Source organism: Colletotrichum aenigma (genome assembly GCF_013390185.1).
Source record: "Colletotrichum aenigma strain Cg56 chromosome Unknown KSG_Cg56_contig09, whole genome shotgun sequence".
In the NCBI taxonomy this organism is placed as follows: Eukaryota; Fungi; Ascomycota; class Sordariomycetes; order Glomerellales; family Glomerellaceae; genus Colletotrichum; species Colletotrichum aenigma.
In genome coordinates, this window is record NW_023500915.1 from 991,468 (window position 1) to 1,010,105 (window position 18,638).

General features: G+C 57.3%; 10 protein-coding genes across 10 annotated transcripts; 5 read left to right on the forward strand and 5 right to left on the reverse strand.

The window, feature by feature from the left end:
• Positions 1–134: 134 nt before the first annotated feature.
• On the forward strand, positions 135–750 carry CGCA056_v012979 (uncharacterized protein; the record flags this gene model as incomplete). Its single annotated transcript, XM_037328223.1, has 4 exons — positions 135–169; positions 237–358; positions 417–466; positions 520–750. The coding sequence occupies 4 exons, from the start codon at positions 135–137 to the stop codon at positions 748–750; spliced, it is 438 nt and encodes a 145-aa protein (XP_037172769.1).
• A 138-nt stretch (positions 751–888) lies between these two features.
• On the reverse strand, positions 889–2,949 carry mhpA (3-(3-hydroxy-phenyl)propionate/3-hydroxycinnamic acid hydroxylase; the record flags this gene model as incomplete). The annotated part of the gene is made up of 4 exons (XM_037328224.1): positions 889–2,402; positions 2,468–2,596; positions 2,660–2,783; positions 2,866–2,949. The coding sequence occupies 4 exons, from the start codon at positions 2,947–2,949 to the stop codon at positions 889–891; spliced, it is 1,851 nt and encodes a 616-aa protein (XP_037172948.1).
• A 1,030-nt stretch (positions 2,950–3,979) lies between these two features.
• On the reverse strand, positions 3,980–4,886 carry ayr1-0 (NADPH-dependent 1-acyldihydroxyacetone phosphate reductase; the record flags this gene model as incomplete). The annotated part of the gene is made up of 3 exons (XM_037328225.1): positions 3,980–3,982; positions 4,044–4,331; positions 4,380–4,886. The coding sequence occupies 3 exons, from the start codon at positions 4,884–4,886 to the stop codon at positions 3,980–3,982; spliced, it is 798 nt and encodes a 265-aa protein (XP_037172947.1).
• A 487-nt stretch (positions 4,887–5,373) lies between these two features.
• On the forward strand, positions 5,374–6,549 carry mcpII-0 (Metapyrocatechase 2; the record flags this gene model as incomplete). Its single annotated transcript, XM_037328226.1, has 2 exons — positions 5,374–5,923; positions 5,990–6,549. 2 exons carry the CDS (start codon positions 5,374–5,376, stop codon positions 6,547–6,549), a joined length of 1,110 nt encoding a protein of 369 aa, XP_037173087.1.
• A 342-nt stretch (positions 6,550–6,891) lies between these two features.
• CGCA056_v012983 (uncharacterized protein) lies at positions 6,892–9,047 on the reverse strand (the record flags this gene model as incomplete). Its single annotated transcript, XM_037328227.1, has 6 exons — positions 6,892–7,043; positions 7,145–8,361; positions 8,418–8,574; positions 8,654–8,830; positions 8,890–8,903; positions 8,965–9,047. The coding sequence occupies 6 exons, from the start codon at positions 9,045–9,047 to the stop codon at positions 6,892–6,894; spliced, it is 1,800 nt and encodes a 599-aa protein (XP_037172949.1).
• A 594-nt stretch (positions 9,048–9,641) lies between these two features.
• CGCA056_v012984 (Fumarylacetoacetate hydrolase domain-containing protein 2-like protein) lies at positions 9,642–10,788 on the forward strand (the record flags this gene model as incomplete). The annotated part of the gene is made up of 5 exons (XM_037328228.1): positions 9,642–9,818; positions 9,919–9,999; positions 10,062–10,175; positions 10,249–10,573; positions 10,634–10,788. 5 exons carry the CDS (start codon positions 9,642–9,644, stop codon positions 10,786–10,788), a joined length of 852 nt encoding a protein of 283 aa, XP_037172959.1.
• Positions 10,789–12,061: 1,273 nt separating this feature from the next.
• radE-0 (Efflux pump radE) lies at positions 12,062–13,688 on the forward strand (the record flags this gene model as incomplete). The annotated part of the gene is made up of 3 exons (XM_037328229.1): positions 12,062–12,264; positions 12,345–13,374; positions 13,434–13,688. The coding sequence occupies 3 exons, from the start codon at positions 12,062–12,064 to the stop codon at positions 13,686–13,688; spliced, it is 1,488 nt and encodes a 495-aa protein (XP_037172957.1).
• Positions 13,689–13,863: 175 nt separating this feature from the next.
• On the reverse strand, positions 13,864–14,328 carry CGCA056_v012986 (uncharacterized protein; the record flags this gene model as incomplete). Its single annotated transcript, XM_037328230.1, has 1 exon — positions 13,864–14,328. One exon carries the CDS (start codon positions 14,326–14,328, stop codon positions 13,864–13,866), a length of 465 nt encoding a protein of 154 aa, XP_037172963.1.
• A 1,086-nt stretch (positions 14,329–15,414) lies between these two features.
• CGCA056_v012987 (uncharacterized protein) lies at positions 15,415–16,653 on the forward strand (the record flags this gene model as incomplete). The annotated part of the gene is made up of 2 exons (XM_037328231.1): positions 15,415–15,641; positions 15,693–16,653. The coding sequence occupies 2 exons, from the start codon at positions 15,415–15,417 to the stop codon at positions 16,651–16,653; spliced, it is 1,188 nt and encodes a 395-aa protein (XP_037172961.1).
• Positions 16,654–16,741: 88 nt separating this feature from the next.
• Positions 16,742–18,613, reverse strand: CGCA056_v012988 (uncharacterized protein; the record flags this gene model as incomplete). Its single annotated transcript, XM_037328232.1, has 1 exon — positions 16,742–18,613. One exon carries the CDS (start codon positions 18,611–18,613, stop codon positions 16,742–16,744), a length of 1,872 nt encoding a protein of 623 aa, XP_037173415.1.
• Positions 18,614–18,638: the final 25 nt, after the last annotated feature.

An 18,638-nucleotide genomic window follows, 5' to 3' on the forward strand; every position in this document is an offset into this window, starting at 1 on the left:
ACAGAGAGAATGAACGAAATCTCGCGACTTCTACACACACTCATTTTTCTTCTACTGCCTGCCCAACTATCAGAATCACACGTTCATTAAAGACATTCGCTTTCCAACTCTCTCGCAACATCAACCTATTCAAGATGAAAACCACCTTCGCTGTCCTGACCTTGTTTCTGTATGTTGGCGTTACCTCGCAATCAGCCTTGTAACAACAAGTTGCGGATCATTACTAACTTCTCTAGGGCGGCCACCGCAAGCGCTGATCCGCACCGTCTCTGTGCTTGCCGTGATAACGGAGCCACAGTAACCAGCGAAGAATACACCAAAAGTGTCTTCTACGCCTCCAGCGGCAAATTTGTGTTCAGTCAGTTTGCGACTTTTCCAAGATGCGCCTCCTATGCTCAACACTGACACCCTCACAGGTGGAAAGAAGTGGACTAAAGACGATGGGGCGGAGTACGAAGGAGTATACGTAAGCCCTTCTCAATTCCTAGGTACATGGTGTTGTTGCTAACGACAGAGTAGTATCATGCCATCGAGGGCTCGGTCAACGGCGGCGAAGACGACGGCTGGGTCGGAGTTAATGAGTCGTTCCAGCTCTGTAAACCCCTAAAGGAGGGCCCTTGGTTCTCACACGAGCAGAGCACATGCTTCACGCCCAAGGACGGCGTCGACTGGCGGGACTGTGGCGCTGACGGGAACTGCTTTACTTCCAAGGCTGCCAAGACTGACGGATTTGGAAAGCCGGTGGCTTGAGCTGACAAGAGCTAGATACAATTCGAGAACTTCGTTCTAGGTCTAGTAGCATGATATATATTAAAAGGTGTACACGTATGTTTATGTTCCTCGCCTCTGTGTCGAGCAATCTAGACGACGTGCTTTCCGACGAGATGCTCAACCAAGACGTTCCCGAAGTTGATCTAAGCAGTACGCCAGCTCATTCTTGCTCCTTGCGCATGCAAACACGAACATATCTGGACGTAAGACAACGAACTTGGCAGAAGAGCCTAGGCGAGCAAGATACGACGTGCTATTGTATCCAGGAGCCAGTGGTGCCTCGACTTCAGGAGTTGGCACAGGCGAGAAGAACTCCCATTTGCTCTGTTCTTCTTTCGAGAGCTTAGGCGTGGTATTCGACTCTTCACCCTGTGGATCGTAGATGACGATGGATTCCTCTGACAAGACATCGGGGTCCAAAGATGCTCCCGAGATAGCTTCTTGAACTTCCGCATACGACTCGCTCGTCTCCGTTGAATCGCCGTTGGCGACGAGAAGAACCGTGAAAATGGTACCGCACTGGCGAAGCAGACCGTCAGACAAAATCGGCGACTGGCTTAGCGATGAGCGAACGTGTATCTGCGCCAGCCGGGCACCGCCGTTGTAAGCCTTGAGGAAAAACCCGCCAGGAACGCCGCAGAAACCACGGCGCTCCTGCTGGGCCACCAGATCGTACCCACGAAGCATGGGGATCGAGTTGATGAACCCGTGCAGCTTCGCCAGCGCCAGGATCCACAGGGTTGGCTGGCTGTTGCACACGGTGCCGGAGACCATGGACATTCTCGCGGCGTCATCCACGCTGTGACGGCGCTCAGCGGCCCACGATTCTAGAATCGCGGTGTTGGTTTCCGGGTCTGCGTCGGTGCGGAGGAGCAGAGCGAGGCGCCATGCGAGTTGATGCGCGTCGCGGACGCCGCTTGCGATGCCCTGGCCGGCGAACGGCGGGAAGACGTGTGCAGCGTCGCCAATCAGGAGCGTGCGCTTGTCGTACCACCGGTTGACGCACTTATGCACGAACTTGAAGGGCCGACAGCGCAGGATCTCGATGCAGTCGCGGGGATACTCGACGGCCTCGTCGAAGCGGTAGCCGCGGACGGGATCTTCTCTGAGGGTGATGCTTTGGGAGATGTGTTCCCAGAAGAGCTCTTCCGGGTATATCGGGCCTCCAAACTCGTCGACGCGGAACTCGTGGCGCCATGTCCGGTCGGCGTGGAGGCCGAATCTGCCTGTTGCGGTCGGTCTGCCGGGTGGACTGCAAAAGTGCCAGCCCACGGGCCAGAAAAGGTCGTAGACCTCGTCGGGGGTGTATCCGTACTTCCAGAGCGGGAAGTTGGGGTGTGTTTGCGGGGTTGGGACGGTCATTTTGAGGTTGGCGGCGACCCATACCCCTTCGTAGGGGTAGACGCCGGCCTCCTGCTTGATCCCGGCCGTGGGTTCCAGGAAGTGTTTGCGGACGATGCCCGTCTTGCCGTCGGCGCCAACGAGCCACTGTCCTCTGATGCCGCGGCGAGACTTTCGGGCGTCCAAGTATTCGACAGTCGGCGGCACCTCAGTAGACCTTCCGATCACCGTGCAACTCGTGCGTAATGAGCAGTAGCTGGTCTTCTCGATCGCGCGTCTCAGAGCGTGCTCTTGCGAGGGCAAAGTCAGCACAGAAAGCAACAGACCCCCAACAGACGAGATCGATCAACCCTACCTAGTTTGGGTTGATTCTGAACAAAGCCTTCGGGTAAAGACTGTTCGAGGCTGTTGGCAGTGGTGATCTCCATTCGGTGGAAAGGGGTCGTGTTGAAGGTTGAATGGTGGAAGTTAACGTGAGGCGGCTCTTTTTGTTTCAATACGTTGTCAGCCAGAACTTTGCTTTTGGCGAACAACTCGCTGCACCTACCGTGGCCAACTTGATTCATTTCATGGCCGATTCCGATGGCGTGAAAGATTCTTACAGCATCTCCTGTGAGCCACACGCCTCGTGGATCCGTGGTCACCTCTGCTGCCTTCTCCAGAATGACTGACTGTGCGTCTGAAAGTCAGTCCAAGTCGAACATTTCGTGCCTGAAAAACGTCGCGAAATCGACGCCGGATTGCCCAGCTTACATGAATCTGATGTTGCGCCAACGACAATCCTAAAGCAAGGCCAGCGGGTCCTCCCCCGACAATGACGACCTGTGTCTCCTCCATGGTATCCAGATCGTGTTTTGCGCTCGTCGTGCGGTCAATCAAGTAGCTTCGGTGTTGATTTGACTGATCCATGGCATTGAAATCCCACGAAAACCGAAAACAAGAGGCCTCAAATACAAATCGTTTCCGAATCGCATGAGCCAACTGCCTCTCAACGTTGGGGTCACCGTTGCTCTCAAACCCCACCTTTCCCGAAGTACCTCAGACGAGCCGAACCGCTGATGCCGAATCGAGCTATGCTCACTGGCTGAAAGCCAATCAGAGATGTTCCGCGGGATATCTCACAGAAACCTTGTCCAGCGATGCGGCAATGTGGATCCTCCGACGTTGTCCGTGGCAGTCCATGCGAAGTCGCGGACTTTAGTGACATGTCGCGGCAGATGGGGTCGATCCCGCCAAGGGATGGTCAACTACCTTATTCTCAGCGGCGGCAGCTCCGATGATCCTCTAGGGGGAGTATTGCAGGGTCTGGACCCCGAGGATCATGGACATGCGCCTATCACATGTAGTCTATCGGTCACTGAATCTCAGAGAAAGACCGTCTTGGCGGTCAATTGAATGCTGTGGCGGATTTGCTTTCCTGCCAGCCGGGAAAGGAGAGCTGGATGAATCTCCCCGAGCTCGCCGTCGCTGTGACCCACAATCTCCGCAGCCGACTCGGGGCCACTCCGTCCCGGTGGGGCTTGCACGGCAATATCTCCGTGAACGATCCAGGGGGGTGAGATCAACGTCATATTAAGGCCGTGGCCGGACAGTGAGCAACTTACAGCGGAGAGTGGATTATGATTGAGAAACGGCTTATATGGGATCTGCAGCGTTTTCAAAAGGTCCATCACTTTTCAGCACAACTATCCCCTTGCCCAGTCGTCTTGATGTAATAGTAGCAAGTGTTGACGATTGACATGATCAGAGCCCTGAACTCCCAATTGAAATTTCCACAGTCTAGACATCAATCAAGCCCTGCCTCCATGAACTACTTCTTTGGGCGCCCCAAGCGATTAAGATTGAATTGACGAGAAAAGAACCAATTCTACTCAACGTGTTAGCCGCAACCATTACTACGTGAATGATACAGCACTTTGGGTATCACATACCAAAAACCACAAAGGTGAAAAGATGACAATCAGATTGAGTATCCACGCCAGCTTCCCCTCCCATATCTCATCCCGCTTCCGCCTCCGGAGCAGCTGCTCAACAACAGACTCAGCATACGCCCGCGCAGGCATGCCGTTCTGGTTCCCCTCGAACTTGATGCGCTCAATTTCCTTCTTAACCGCGAGATACGGTGAGTCTTTCGGGGCATCAAGGCCGTGATGAAGCAGGTTGCTGCGCACAAACCCGGTGACGACCTCGACGACCTCCACCCCGAAAGGCTGCACCTCCTGAGCTCGCATTAGACAAGACCACACATCACAAGGAGTAAAACTCACAAGACGCAGCGTCTTTGTATACTGGCTCAACGCCGCCTTCGAAGCATTATACACGCACTGCCACGCCACCGGCACATCCCTCGTCACGCTCCCAATCTGCACGATCCGTCCGCGGGGCGCCTCGCACAGATACGGCAGAAACAGCTGGCACAGCCTCATCACAGCGAGCACATTCACCGCAAACACCTTCTCCGCCTCCGCGATGTCGAGCTCCAACGCCGTCGCGGCGTAATGCGTGCCCGCGTTGTTGACCAGCACGTCCAGCCGGCCGCCCGTACGCGCGAGCACGGCGTCGCGGAAGGAGTCCAGGCTGGCCAGGTTGCCGAGCTCGAGGGGCAGGGGGATGATGTTGTCGTGGCGCTTGGTGAGGTGCGCGAGGGAGGAGGTTTGCCGCGCGGTTGCGACGACGGTGAAGTTGCGCGCGGCGAAGGCGAGGGCGAGGGATTCGCCTATGCCGGAGCTGCAGCCTGTGATGAGGACGACGGGGCGGGGGGTAGGTGTGGGCATCGTTGGGGCTGGGAGGATTTCAGTCCTGAGATCGTCTCAACAAGTCGTTTTGTTATCTTGGTCCGAAAGTGTGGGACGTGCTCTGGAGGTCATTTGTAGGAAATCCACCCGCGGACATGGAGGTGGTGGCGAAGAGGGAGATGCTCCGACGGTCCCCGCTTTTCCGGCGCCGGGGGTCGGGGGGTTAGGAGTTGCTCCGACGGAGAAAGCTTCATCGGCGTAAATGCTCGACAAACGTAAAAACACCGGACAATGGGTTTGACGTGTCTTACGGAAGATCAGACTGCTCACATGGCATGTAGATCTACCCAATTCAGCCCGCGGCCGTGGGCTACACATCTTAACAGAATTTCCAAGCACCCGGCCTCGACGGCATTGCCTCGCGTCACCGACCGTCCACCGGCCGTCAAATACTCCAACCAAACCCCCAAATCCAAAAACTTCACCCCGAACGCATTTGAACCACCATCCTCCCCCCTTCCAAGCCATGTCGCTGGCACTCCAACTCATCGTCACCGTCCTCGCAAAGCTCCCCAAACCAATCCGAGAGGCCATCCTGCCCGACATGCGCATCCCGCCCATCGCCAACGACCCCTCCAAGGTGCAGCTCGCGCGCCCGGGGCACATCTACGTCGACCACCCCGACCTGGACGAGTTCGCCAAGTTCGCCGCCGACTTTGGCTTCGTCGAGGAGGCGCGCGCCGGGAACGACACGATCTGCTACCGCGGCTACGGCCGAGACCCGTACGTTTACGTTGCGCGGAGGAGCAAGGACGGGAAGCCCCGGTTCTGCGGCGCGGCGTTCGTGGCGGCGTCGCAGGAGGAGTTTGAAAAGGCGGCCAAGATGGAGGGCGCGAGGGTGGGCTCGATTGAGTATGCCCCTGGCGGCGGGAGTATCGTCACGTTCAACAGGCCGGATGATATGTTCTTCCATGTTATATATGGCCAGAAAGAGCGCGAGCCGGAGCCGCAGGAGCCATCTGCCACGCATGAAGAGGTTGGGCCTTTTAACAAGCCATTCAGGAAGCCGAGACAAGGTAAGCAAAACCCCTGAATATCAAAGTCCCATGCGCCAGCTTGCTCATGGCTTCTTCCTCCTCCAGGAGCCTTCCAGCGCTACCACCCTGGCCCCGCACTCGTCCACAAACTAGGCCACTACGGCTACGTCGTCCCCGACTTCGACAACGAACTCGCGTGGTACACCTCCCACTTCAACTTCGTGCCGTCCGACATCCTGCACCACTGGGACTTTGACAACATGGACGTCATGACCTTCATGCACCTGGACCTCGGCGAGGACTTCTCAGACCACCACTCCTTCTTCATGCAGCGCGCGGAGCCGCACGTCAAGAAGGCCTTCTGCCACCACACGTCCTTCGAGGTGGCCGACTTCGACACGCAGCTGCTGGGGCACGACTGGCTCGCCAAGCGCGGGTGGCACAGCGTCTGGGGCGTCGGCCGGCACGTGCTGGGCAGCCAGATCTTTGACTACTGGGCGGACCCGAGCGGGTTCAAGATCGAGCATTATGCGGATGGGGATGTGGTGAACAGGCACACGCCGACGTCGCGGGATGTGGTGGGGCCGTTTTCGATCTGGGGCCCGGAGATTCCAAAGGATTTTGGGGATAAGATTCCGAAGGATTGGCCGGTGAAGAAACTTTGAGAGGGGGCCTTTTTTCGTGATTTGGTTTTCGTTACAGGTGGACGGCTGTTCAGTATCTGGGCGATTGGTTAGGAATGGGGGATTTTTAACGAGAGATGCTTAGTAGCGAATGACAGGCTGTACCTGCAGAACATGATGATATGGGAAGATGGATGCGAATACTCTGGAGACTTCGGCATACGTTCATTATGAATACGCACATGGAACCCCCTTTCCACTCTGAAAGGGTCCTATGTCTACCTTCGTGTGTCGCTGAAAGCCGCCCGCCAACCACGAGTTTCTCAGGCAGCTGTTCAGGGGAACTAAGCACCAACTCGCTCAGACATTTTCGTGGCGTCACACCTATGACTGGCAGTTTTCGGCGTGCAAGGCATTGGAGGTCAGGAACTGCAACCACCTAGGATGCAGCGGACTTTGGAAATGGAGAAACACGGCACGGACTTGTTGGTATCCGACAGGGCCGTTGAGAGACTCTTTGAAGCTCTTGAACGAGACTTTCCAAGAGTGATGTTAGTCGACAAATAGCTCAATTCAACCATGCGCAGCAACGCGATCGAATACAGCAGTACTGAAGAGAAGGATGGGTTTGACTCACGAATCAGGAGGCGCGGCATGGTCCACGACTTGGCAAACTGCTCCAGGAAAAGTAACAAGACCGTCTCGCAGTGCTCAATCTCAGTACGCAGGTCATCACTCTTCTCAGCACCACCATTACCGTTAAACTTCAGGTGCAAATCCAAAAAGATGAGCGCGATGAACGCGATGATGGACACGGCCGGGTCGACGCTGAGGAAGAAGCTGCTGTTCCACTGTTTGGCGATAGCCGCCACGTCCTGGCAGAGCTCCAGGACCTGCTGCCACTTGAGCAGCCAGGCGCGCTCCTCCGCCAGGCGACGGCAGTTGATGAGCGTCATGAGCATCTGCGCCATGTGCAGGTGCATGGCGGTGACGAGGCGGAAGTGGTGGGCGGCGGCGGACTCGTTCGCGAAGGCGTTGCGGCGGGGGTTGAAGAGGTTGCCCGGCAGGGCGAGGCGGACCTCGGAGATGCGCCGCTCCGTGTCGGCGACGACTTTGGCGCAGTCGTCCTGTTTGCCAAGGACGTGCAGTCGGAGGGCCCGTCCGGCGTGGCGGAGGACGGTGATGCTGATGATGTGGATCTCGAGGCCGGGAGCCTGCCCCGGGGAGCCTGATGATACTTTCTGAACGAGATTGAGCAGGCCGTCTTGGCGGTAAGGTAGGTAGAATTCTGTGTACTGGTTTGTTGGCAGGCCTTGTGGGAGGGCGGTGTTGATGAGCCCCTCGTCGATTTCGTAGGGCATCCCGGTCGAGACACTGGCGTAGGAATCGAGGGCGTAGATGCACCACCAGACTAGACGCCACTCCTCCAGTCTATCCTTGCTCAATATCTTCCACGGCGGGACGATCTCGTGCAACCTTTCCAGTTGATCCAGACCAGTCCAGTGCGCCAACCGGGTGAGTTTGCCGATGCGGGTCCATGCCTGCTGGCCAGGGAACTGGTGGAACTCGTAAAAGGCAAGCAGGCAGAACTTTCGGAACTGGTCGAGAGTTGGCGTATCACCGGCGATGTCCTCTTGGAGGGACACGGAGCTGAGGATCTGGTCGATGTGGGCGTTGAGTTCGGACGAGTCAAAGGACGTGCTGACGAAGCCGGACAGCTTGGCCGCGATGACGACTAGTGTCTGGACGAGATCGCGACTGCAGCTCGACACGACCTCGACACCGACACTACCGGACGGCGCATTGGGGAAGACGGGGAACGCATGGTTGATTGTGTCGATGTACCATTCCAGTCTTCGGAGGAATTTCGGTCAGCAGAGTCTTGGTGGATGGGGACAGGAAGTTCGTACAGAGACCTCTCGTCTTCAGGTGAAAAGTTCAACGGTCCCGAACGGGACGCTGTGGCGGTGATCTGTAGCTCTGTCGTTGCCGGGGTCGACGTTGTTGGGGGTGTGGGCGGTTCTGTGGTGTGGCTCGGAGGGCCGGGCGTGGAGGGCAACGGTGACTCTGGAGACGGTCAGCAAAACGGCCAACGGTGTAATTCCGGACGGCGGACGGACTATCCGACGGCGCGGGTTCGTCGTACGTACCGCGGGTAACACGTCTATTCGGCCGATGCGACAGAGATGCGCGCTGAGATCCACGCTTAGTTCCCGGCAGAGGTCCAGGCCGTCGGCGGCTGGAGGAGTAAGTGCACTGGTGCCCCCGCTCCAAGCATCGAGAGCATCTTGGTCGTCTGAGGTCACCTGCAGGGACGGGTTGCCTCGGAATCAGCCTGGGGTCGGAGGCGAAGCTGATGCCATCATTCTGCACGAGACTTACACTTGACTTTCTGGCTGAAAAGGGAGGATTGTCAGCGAGGGACGACGGTTGGTTCAATTGGGGACTGTGCCTTACCGGATACAGTTGTCACAGACCCGAGGTCTGGCATCGCTGTCTGTGTCTGCCCCGCGCGGAGGGGCAACATCGGGCGACGGCATGTTGGGAGATGCTCCGTCGTCAAACTCTGGGGAAGCGGGGACGGCGAAGACGGCCGTAACGCGTTATTCCGACCTGGCGATCGAAAGTGCCGAACGCCACCACCTCTGATCTGGGTTTCCGGGGACGGGTCGTGGCGCGCGGCACCTGAGTAGCTGGGATGGAGCCCTCGGTGGAACTGGAAGACGGAGGGATTGATTTCCAGGGGTCAGAGTTACCGTGGGGAGAAAATTTTGTGCTGGGAATCGTCGGCGTATCCTTGAGCATGTGAATATGAGTTTGAAAAACGAAGGTTTAGAGGGGAAGCTGACTTCGGAGTAATTGGCGTTGGCTGAAGACTTAAGGGAGTGGTAGCGCCGGGGCCCCGCTTGGAGGCAGCAGATGAAGTTGCCCCGATGGCCCCAGCGGAGCTTGCGGGCAGATCAAATGCTCCGATGCGTTCTGAGGGCCTCCACTACCGACAGTTCCGGCTCCCGGGCTTGAGCACCGTGGACTGCAACAAAAGAGTTGTGCTGGGTGATATATGAGCCCTCGAGATGTAAGCATGTAAGAATTAACATCAAGCAAAGTATACTGTGTTTTCAACTGCTGCCAAAATGTCGTGCTTTTCACACCTCGTCCGTTTCGAAAGCGAAGAAGATGGCGCTGTTTACTTTGCTGATCTGGGTCCCGATGCGGATGGACCGCCGTCGCCCGGCGCGAAGCTCAGCGGGGCCAAAACCATAGAAGCTCTTGCACAAAAGTCCGAAGAAGACATTGTTACTGTGCGCCGTGTAAGTGTCTTTGCTTTGTTAAGTTTTTCAGCTAATCATTCATTCGCTCTTTCCACCAATGGTTTAACCCAGAGCTTGCGCGCGCTAACACTGAGAATAGCTTCTACCACCTCTGCCTCGAGACGGACTCCCGATATACTGTGTCGGCCTCAATTACCGAAGTCACGCCAAGGAAGCCAGTGTCAGTCTTCTCATCCAGCGATCCTAACATCACCACTGACTAACATCTTTCGTGGGACTCAGCTTGACATCCCAGCATGCCCGCCCCTTTGGACGAAGCCGGCCGCGGCGCTCGCGAGCCCCGGAGAGGAAATCCCCGTCAACGACTTCTGCGCCAAAAGTCTCCTGGACTACGAGGTGAGGATACGACAAGCCCACATGCACTGCCGGACCCATATCACAGAACCTAACGCATTCCTGCTGCATCTAGGGCGAGCTCGTCTTCGTCACGTCAAAGGACGCCAAAAACGTGTCCGCCTCCGAGGCCAAGAACTACATCCTAGGATACACCATCGGCAACGACCTCTCCTGCCGCATGTACCAGCTCCCGCGCTACTCGGCCGGGCAATTCTTCTTCGCCAAGGCTTTTGACAAGTTTGCGCCCATCGGCCCGTCGCTCATCAGCCCGGCCGTCTTCGGGGACGGCTCCGCCTTCGACGTGGTGACCAGGGTCAACGGCGATGTCCGGCAGACGGCTGAATTTGCCAAGGACCTGATCTTCAGCCCGGAGAAGATCCTCAGCCACATGAGCCAAGGTACGTTAGGTTGCAGGTGATGTGCGTCTCGAAGCGGATGGCTGACGGGTAGCGATGCAGGAACCACGATCCCGGCGGGCACGGCGGTTATGACGGGAACTCCGGCGGGCGTCGGGGCATTCCGCCAGCCTAAGACCTTTCTGCAGGACGGTGATGTGGTGGAGGTGGAGATGAAGAAGGTCGGCGTTTTGAGGAACAAGATCAAATTTGAGTGAGTGCATGCTTCGGGGTGATGAGCTTTTTCTGTCATTGTACAAAAGGACTGATCGAGAACTCTGTGAAAAGAGTGAGCATGCTTACACGAGTGATCTTGTTCATACAATGGGCTGTAGTTTCTCTCGTCACTAGGTAGGCCGATGGAGGCATTGAACGGTAGCTATCAATCAAATCGTACAGAAGAAACGATGCTCTCGAATATGCTAGCGCGGGGCAAGAAGAGGCATTGAGCCACGAGACTCTCAGAAATGCATGTGTAGAACAAGCAGAAAGAGAACCCAATACGCTCCAACGATAACAGAGCATCGCAGTTCCTGGGCGCTTCAATTGTCTGCCATCTGAATCCCGGTCTCCAGGCATCTCAGTTGGCGAAAGCTGTTGTATCCAACTCCTAGTTATCTTTACTCCCTGTCAAGAACGGTGGACCGTAGCTGTGCACACATCGCGCCGGACCACCGCCGCCGGCCTAGTGACCGATGAGCTTCTTGAGATGACTGAGAATGCCGACTGAGTCGGGGAGAAGTGCTGTGGCTGACAGAATTTGGCACAATGGGTTTGACGGCTGTCACCGCCGGCTTTCTCATTAAGCCGACCTCCCGTTCCCTCAGCGAGCATTTGAAATATCACGGATTGCTAGCACCATCAGTGACAATGAGAGGCCCACCTTATTCAGCCCCCGATCCTGGTTTCAGAAGCCCAACAATTTCGAGTCCTTCAGAGTTATCAGAAGCCATTCCTGCACCTCGTTGGGAACCGATGGTTGAGGAACTTCGTATTGAGCCAATGGCGCAGTGTTCCCTCCTTGGCCCTTGTGCCTGCTTCCCGTTTGACCCCTTGTTGGTATCGAGAGCTCAACTAACCAAGGATTCTTCGCCAGGAGGTGCTTCAGAACCAACGGAACCCCATTTAGGAAGGTGGTTTTGGTCACCGACTGGTGGGGTATCGAGAGTGGGCCACTAGTGCGCCGTGATACCGGCAACGGCCCCACTCTCCGCTCGCCGTGCAGCCGTACCTACTGCAGCGAGGATCAATCCGCAGCCCACGGGCACACAAGTTGTTGGCTCAGATTTCTCGATTTTGTTTTTCAATTCACCCTCTTCACTTCAACAATTAACATCGATTTAGAGGATCATCTCACGATCATTGGTGCAAGGGCATCGTTCAGCCAAGACTTGAGCACTCTGAGCGCGACAACGTCAGACTTCATGGCTCTCGAACAACTCGGGATTCAATTGATTCATACGCATGCGACCGTAGAAAACCAAATCTACAATGTCTGGAAATGCACCCAAAGCCATAGAAGGCCTCGCCGTTGAGAAGGGGCCGGAACCAGAGAAAAGCGCGGAAGAAGAAACACCACACGATCCAAACATTGTCGACTTTGACGGCCCAAATGACCCAGAACACCCCCTCAACTGGCCAACAACCAGGAAGACGATCACCATCATCATCGTGTCCCTGACCGCCCTCCTCTCGTAAAGTCCTGCTTCACTCTACCCCAAGTCTCACCACCCCACAAACCCTCAAAACTGATTCTATTCCCCGCCTCTGCTAGACCCATCGGCTCAACCATCAGCGCCGCCGCGGCCGCCGACATCATGCACCACTTCAACACCACAAACGCCACCCTCGGCGCCCTCATGACCACAATCTACCTCCTCGGCTACGCCTTCGGACCCCTCCTCATCGCGCCGCTCTCCGAGCTCCACGGCCGCGCCCCCGTCTTCCGCGCCTGCGCCGCCCTCTTCGCGCTCTTCAACGCCGCCTGCGCGCTCGCGCCCAGCTTCGGCTCCCTAATAGCCTTCCGCCTGCTCGCCGGCGTCGCGGGGTCCTGCGCCGGCACGCTGGGCGCGAGCGCCATCGCCGACATGGTGCCGCGTGAGCGCCGCGGGCGGGTCATGTCCGCGTACATCATGGGCCCGACGCTGGGGCCGACGATTGGGCCGATTATCGGGGGAAACCTGACGGCGGCGGCAGGGTGGCGGTGGGATTTCTGGGTGATGGCGATCGCGGCGGGGGTGATGGCTGTGTGTGTGCTGCTCTTCCTGCACGAGTCGTATCCGTACGCGATACTGAAGAGGAAGACGGCAAGGTTGCGAAAGAGTACGGGGAATGAGGGCCTGAGGTCGGCGCTGGATACGAGCAAGACGCCCGGCCAGCTGTTCAAGTTTGCGATCCTGCGCCCGCCGAAGATGCTTGTCTCGCCGATTATTTTCTTGATGTCGGCGTACGCTGCGACTGTGTTTAGTTACGCCTACCTCTGCTTTACGACGTTTCCGCGCATTTTCAAGGACCAATACGGCTTTGGCAGCGGCGCTTCCGGGCTGACCAGCATCGGGATCGGAGTCGGTTTCATCCTAGGCCTCTTGTTCGTCGGCGCCGTCTCCGATCCCTGGTCCGCATACCTCACAAAGAAGAACGATGGCGTGGCCAAGCCCGAGTTTCGACTGCCCACGTTAGTCATCGGCGCCGTCTTCGTCCCCGTGGGTCTGTTCTGGTACGGGTGGTCGGCCGAGTACAAGGCGCATTGGATTGTGCCCATCATGGGAACCGCCCTCCTCGGCATCGGCATCGTGACAGCATATGTGGGTTTCTCTCATGTCATCACCGTTGGCAGCAAGGCTGATCAACGTTCCATCTGCAGACAACCACCGCTACATATCTCATCGACGCCTACACGGTCTACTCCGCCTCAGTCATGGCCGCGAGCGCCATCCTCCGCTGTCTCTTCGGAGCGCTGCTACCTCTGGCTGGCAGCGCCATGTTCGACGCCCTGGGGGTAGGTTGGGGCAACTCGGTCCTCGGGTTCATATCGCTTGCCTTTCTTCCGCTGCCGTTCATACTCTTCTTTTACGGCGAGAGAATCCGCGAGTCGAAGCTTTTTAAGATGGAGTTTTAGCATTTTTAGATGGCGGTGCTATTTTTAATATGCATGATTTCAAAATGTGACCATCCCCAACACCTTCGACCTGGCCTTTACTCATCCCCGCCAAGAACTGCATACTTAACCCCATCCAACAACTTAATATCCGTATCCAGCCCCGACTTTTCGAGCCTCATCTCGTGCCACATTATCACCACATCACGGCACTCCTGCGCTTGGTGTTGGTGGAGGTGGGCAGGGTGGAGGCGAGGGAGTCGGTGTTCAGAGAGCTGGTATCGAGAGACTCGGTGTTGAGGGAGTCAGTGTTGAGGACGGTGGTGAGGGGGTCGGTGTTTAGAGAGCTGGTGTCAAGGGCACTGGTATCAAGATCATCGGTATCGACAACCCGCCTCTGAACAGGGAGTTTGGGTTCGGAGACACCCTCAACACCACCTTCATCACCGTTATCCACCGACGCCCACTCCATAGCGTCAGGAATCGCAGCGTCGTCAGCCTGGGCGGGGACCGCGAGGGCCGGGTCCTCGAGCTCTTCCGTTGTGGGGATGGAACCGTCGTCGGCCAAAGCGGGGCCGTCGGCCGGGACGGGGACGGGGACGGGGACAGGGATTGCGAGGGCCGCACAGGCTAGGGCGGCGATGAGGAGCGCTCTGACCATGGTTGCAACTTCCGAGATGGCAAAAGAGCACTGATATTTGAAAGGACTTTTGGGTTCAGAGAGCGGCCTGAAAAGAAATTGTGAAAAACCCCGAGTAGGTCAAAATTATTTTCCTCGTTGGAGATGGAGTTCTATGGGGCAGGCTTGGCTTAAATGCTCGCTGTCCAACTTGCTTCCAACAGGATAAAGATGTGCTATGACCCAATGACCATGCTTTTTGGGCTTTACAATCCAGTTCAACCCACTTCATCTCGTGAGTGGAAATAGCCTTGGCGATGCAGCATTGACTGATGAGACTGTTTGGCGGAGGCGCGACATGCGTGCTGATCGCCATGTCTGAATGTCTGGTATTTGTGTGTGTAACGCTTTCTTTCCATCCAAATTTCGATCGAGTTAGCTTTCCGAGACTATTTTCAGAGACCGCTTTGGAAGAAAGTCTGTTCAACATCTGCAGAAGAAAAGCCGTTGCGTCTGGTGCTCAACGGCCGGCGGCGCCATGACTGAAACATGGTAGTAACATCGATACCTTCAACCTCAGATATTCATCAGAGGCATCCTTGTTCTTGACATACGAAAGAGACAAATAATGCTGTGTGGGCATTCATGTTCTAACCACCAGATGACGGGTCTTGGCAAGTCCGCAATACGCCTGCCATCAATCTCTCCAACTAGAGCCCGAAAACTCATATTGAGATACCCAAATATTCAAGACCAACTCACAAGCCCCCAATTCTCAATATTCAAGGCTTTGAAGCACCTCGTTTGAGGTTCTGTATCAGCCACTCATTCCAGCCGATAAGCCAAGGCTGGCCCGTCCAGCATTCCATCCTTCAAGATAAGCACCTTGACCCAGCTCGACAGTCTGACACGCGTTAGCTTACGCTGCGGCGCAGCAAACCGGGCGCCTAGCGTCTGCGAACCATCCCACATAAAATGCGCGATCATCATGGCCGGACCACTCAACTTCAACATCTCCCCCAGAAACCGATCCAAGCTCTTCAAGAAGAAAAGAGAAGCTTCCTCCCCGGGAGGAACCCTGACACCCCAGCCCGAAACTCAATTGCAACACCCGACTTCAACATCACGATGGCTTCGCAGACCCCACCGCCAGCAACCGACCCCAATCCGCCGCGAGAATTCCCCGATCCCGCAGAATACCTCGACGACCCGCGCTTCAACCGCAAATTCACCCTCCCCCCAACTCCCGACCTCCCGGAGGACTTCCAAGTGACATACGCCGACTTTGGCCACAACGACCCGTCAGACCCGTCCTCGACACACGTCCTCCTCCTCTGCGGGCCCCTCCTCGGAAGGTAAGAAACCCATCTCATCCCCATCTCATCCCATCTCACACACACATCAAGCCGTTATCTCCACATCGCCAAAGACACCCTCGCCAAACGCCACAAAGTCCGCATAATCGACATCGACCGCCCAGGCTTCGGCGGCACCACCCCGGTGCCTCCCAACCTGCGCACCCGCGCCTGGCTGGCCATCGTGCCCGCGCTGCTCGCCCACCTCGGCGTCCGCCACGTCGCCCTCGCCGCGCACTCCGGCGGCACCCTCTACGCCCTCAACACCCTGCTGCACCACCGCCACCTGCTCTCTCCGTCCCGGCCGTATGTAGCGCTGTGTGCGCCGTGGGTGCACCCCTCGCACTCTGGCGCCGCGATGATGAGTCTCACGAGCACCCTGCCGCAGGGCCTGGTCGGGTCGTTCGACAAGGTGGCCGGCTTCATGGTGCGCAGCCTCGTCCCTGCGACGGTCGGGTTCAGCAACGCTGTGAGCGGCATGTTGAGCGGGATCGTGCCGAGTCTAGCGGGCACGCCGGCGGAGGAGTATACCGCGCCCGGGGTGAGTGACGTGCGGCTCGCGGAGTTTGAGGAGAAGATCTGGGGGACGTTGATTAAGCGGGTGTATGCGGAGAGCGTGCAGGGGTTGGGGCAGGATGCGGTGCTGCTGCTGAAGAGGGATGGGAATGAGATGTTTTGGGGCGAATGGGATGACTTTGATAAGCTGGTGCCACTTTTGGCGCAGCAGGAGAGGGAGCTGGGAGAGGGTGGCGGGTTGGAGGTTGAGGTGTTCTTCGCGGCGTCGGATGCGATGATTGGGACGGATGACGGGCCCAAGTGGTTTGAGCAGTGTTGGAGGGAGGAGCAGAGGGGGAAGAGGATCAAGTTCTCGAGCTCTGTGGTACCGAAGGCAGATCATGATTCGATTGTGAGTTTGCGGTTTGGTGTGTTTGAGCGGATTATTAGGAGTGTTGGAGGCGCAGAAGAAGGGACGGCGTCTCCTGATGTTTCTGCAGAGCAGACTGCGGTTTGATTAAACCAGCATTGCTATGAATGTAAACTCGGCGTGCTTTTTTGAATTCCTGGAATTTCCTCCTCTTTCAGCCCTTCCGAAACAGACCCTATTGGGTTCCCTTCAACACGAACATATCCCCAGTCCATCCATAATTCCTATTCAACCGCCGACCAATCCGCCTCGCCACCACGAACGGGATCTTGCTGTACGGATGCGGCTCGTGGAACTGGATCCGGCTCTGGTCTCCATCCGTTCGCTCAAACTGCCACACGGACCCGTACAGTTTCTCGGCGGCGAAGATGCCCGTTCCGGTCATGGCATGAAGGAAGTCCTTCCACGAAACCTGGCCCGGATGGGAGGTGACGTTGGGATCGAAGAAGAGCGTGCGAAAGACTTTGAAGGAGCGGGCGTCGACGCGGATGGGGGGCGCGGACGTCTCGATGTGAGCAGCTGCTTCGGTGGTGGGAGTGGACGTTTCTGCTGGGTCTTGCGGTGCGACGCCCTTTGTTTTCTTCTTCAGCTTGGGAAGCTGGGCTGCATCATCTGCCGCTTCCCCTGACTTCTCAAAGTACAGTGTGGATAGCGGCCGATAAACGATGTCGGCCTGGACGTCCGTCGGCTTAGGCTTCTTCTCCCCGGTAGCCGGCTCATCAACCCACTCCGGGGTGCGCTGCAGGCTGCGGTTGTGCTCTAGGACATGTCTCACGGCATCCATCCACAAGCCCCCGGCCTTTCCAAGTATGAGGCGGTCGACGGCGGCCCAGACCGCGTCGAGATTCCTCTCGGCTTCGATCAGCGTGGCTGTGACCGCCTTGGTCCGCCTTTTCTCCGACGGGTAGGCGAACCTGTTGTTCGAGGGCTCGGCCAGCCTCGCGGCGGGCAGAACATTGCTCTCCCTCAGAACCGCCATGACCTTGGCCCGCCCTGCTGTCTGCACCGCAAACTCCTTTTTCAAGCCATCCTCCCTGTCCACCATCTTGGACATGTAGCTTCGTGCCCAAGGCTGGTAGAGGTCGAGCTGGGAGATGCACTGCGAGATGATGGAGAGGCTGCCGATGACGCTGGCAATATACGGACTGACCAGCTCTTTCGCCTGCGACTCGGCGTGCAGCAGGCGTTCCAACTCGTCCAGAATCAGGGGCATGCTCGCGAAGAAGAGATTCTGGCCGTCTTCCCAGAGTGTACGGAGGAGCCGCGTCAGCTGCGTCTCGATCTTGTTCATCTTCACCCCGGACTTCATCTTGATACCGATGAATGAGGCGTTCACGGGCGGGTCGCGCGCGAAGAAGCGGCGCATCGGCGGGGAGGCAACAACGCTCTGTTTAAGCTGCCCAAGCGGGCCCTTGGCTGCTTCGTTGAGGAAGAAACGAAATTTGAGGAGGGAGTTCATGACCTCGTCGGGCAGGTCTTTGGACGAGTGTATTGACCCGGCGTGAGCGGCGAGCACCCGCCGCAGCTCCAACGCGAGGTCGTGGAGTTGCGTGTAGACTTCGAGCTCGTCGTACGCTCTGGCCACAGTCTCCGCGACCACCCGCGCCCAGAAGGTGTCCTGCTTAAGGCGGCTGAGCGTGGGATGCGCGTTGCCATTGACGTCTTTAATCATCTCCTGTCGATGCTCCGTGATCTCGGCGAGCTGCTCTGCAAAGTATCCCGGGTCCTCACGCAGCGACCAGATGTGGTCTCGCGCGGCCGCCACCTTGGTGCCGAGGAGGGACTGGATGCGGTCGAGGTCGAGGCGCGCGGGCAAGCGGTAAGGAGCTTCCGCCGCCATCGCCGCCAACGAGTCGAACCCATCGGCCTCCTGCTCGTTCTTGAACTCGGGCTCCGGCTGGACGGGAAAGACGTCTGTGGTTAGCGTGTCCGGGGGGACGTCGTGGAGGATGAGCTCGCAGCACTTGACCAGGAAACTCAGCGTCCTCTCCTGTGCTTCGAGGACGAGAAGGCCCTCGCCCGGCATGAATTGTCTTCGGGTACGCATCCACTCAAACGCGTCGGGATGCTCC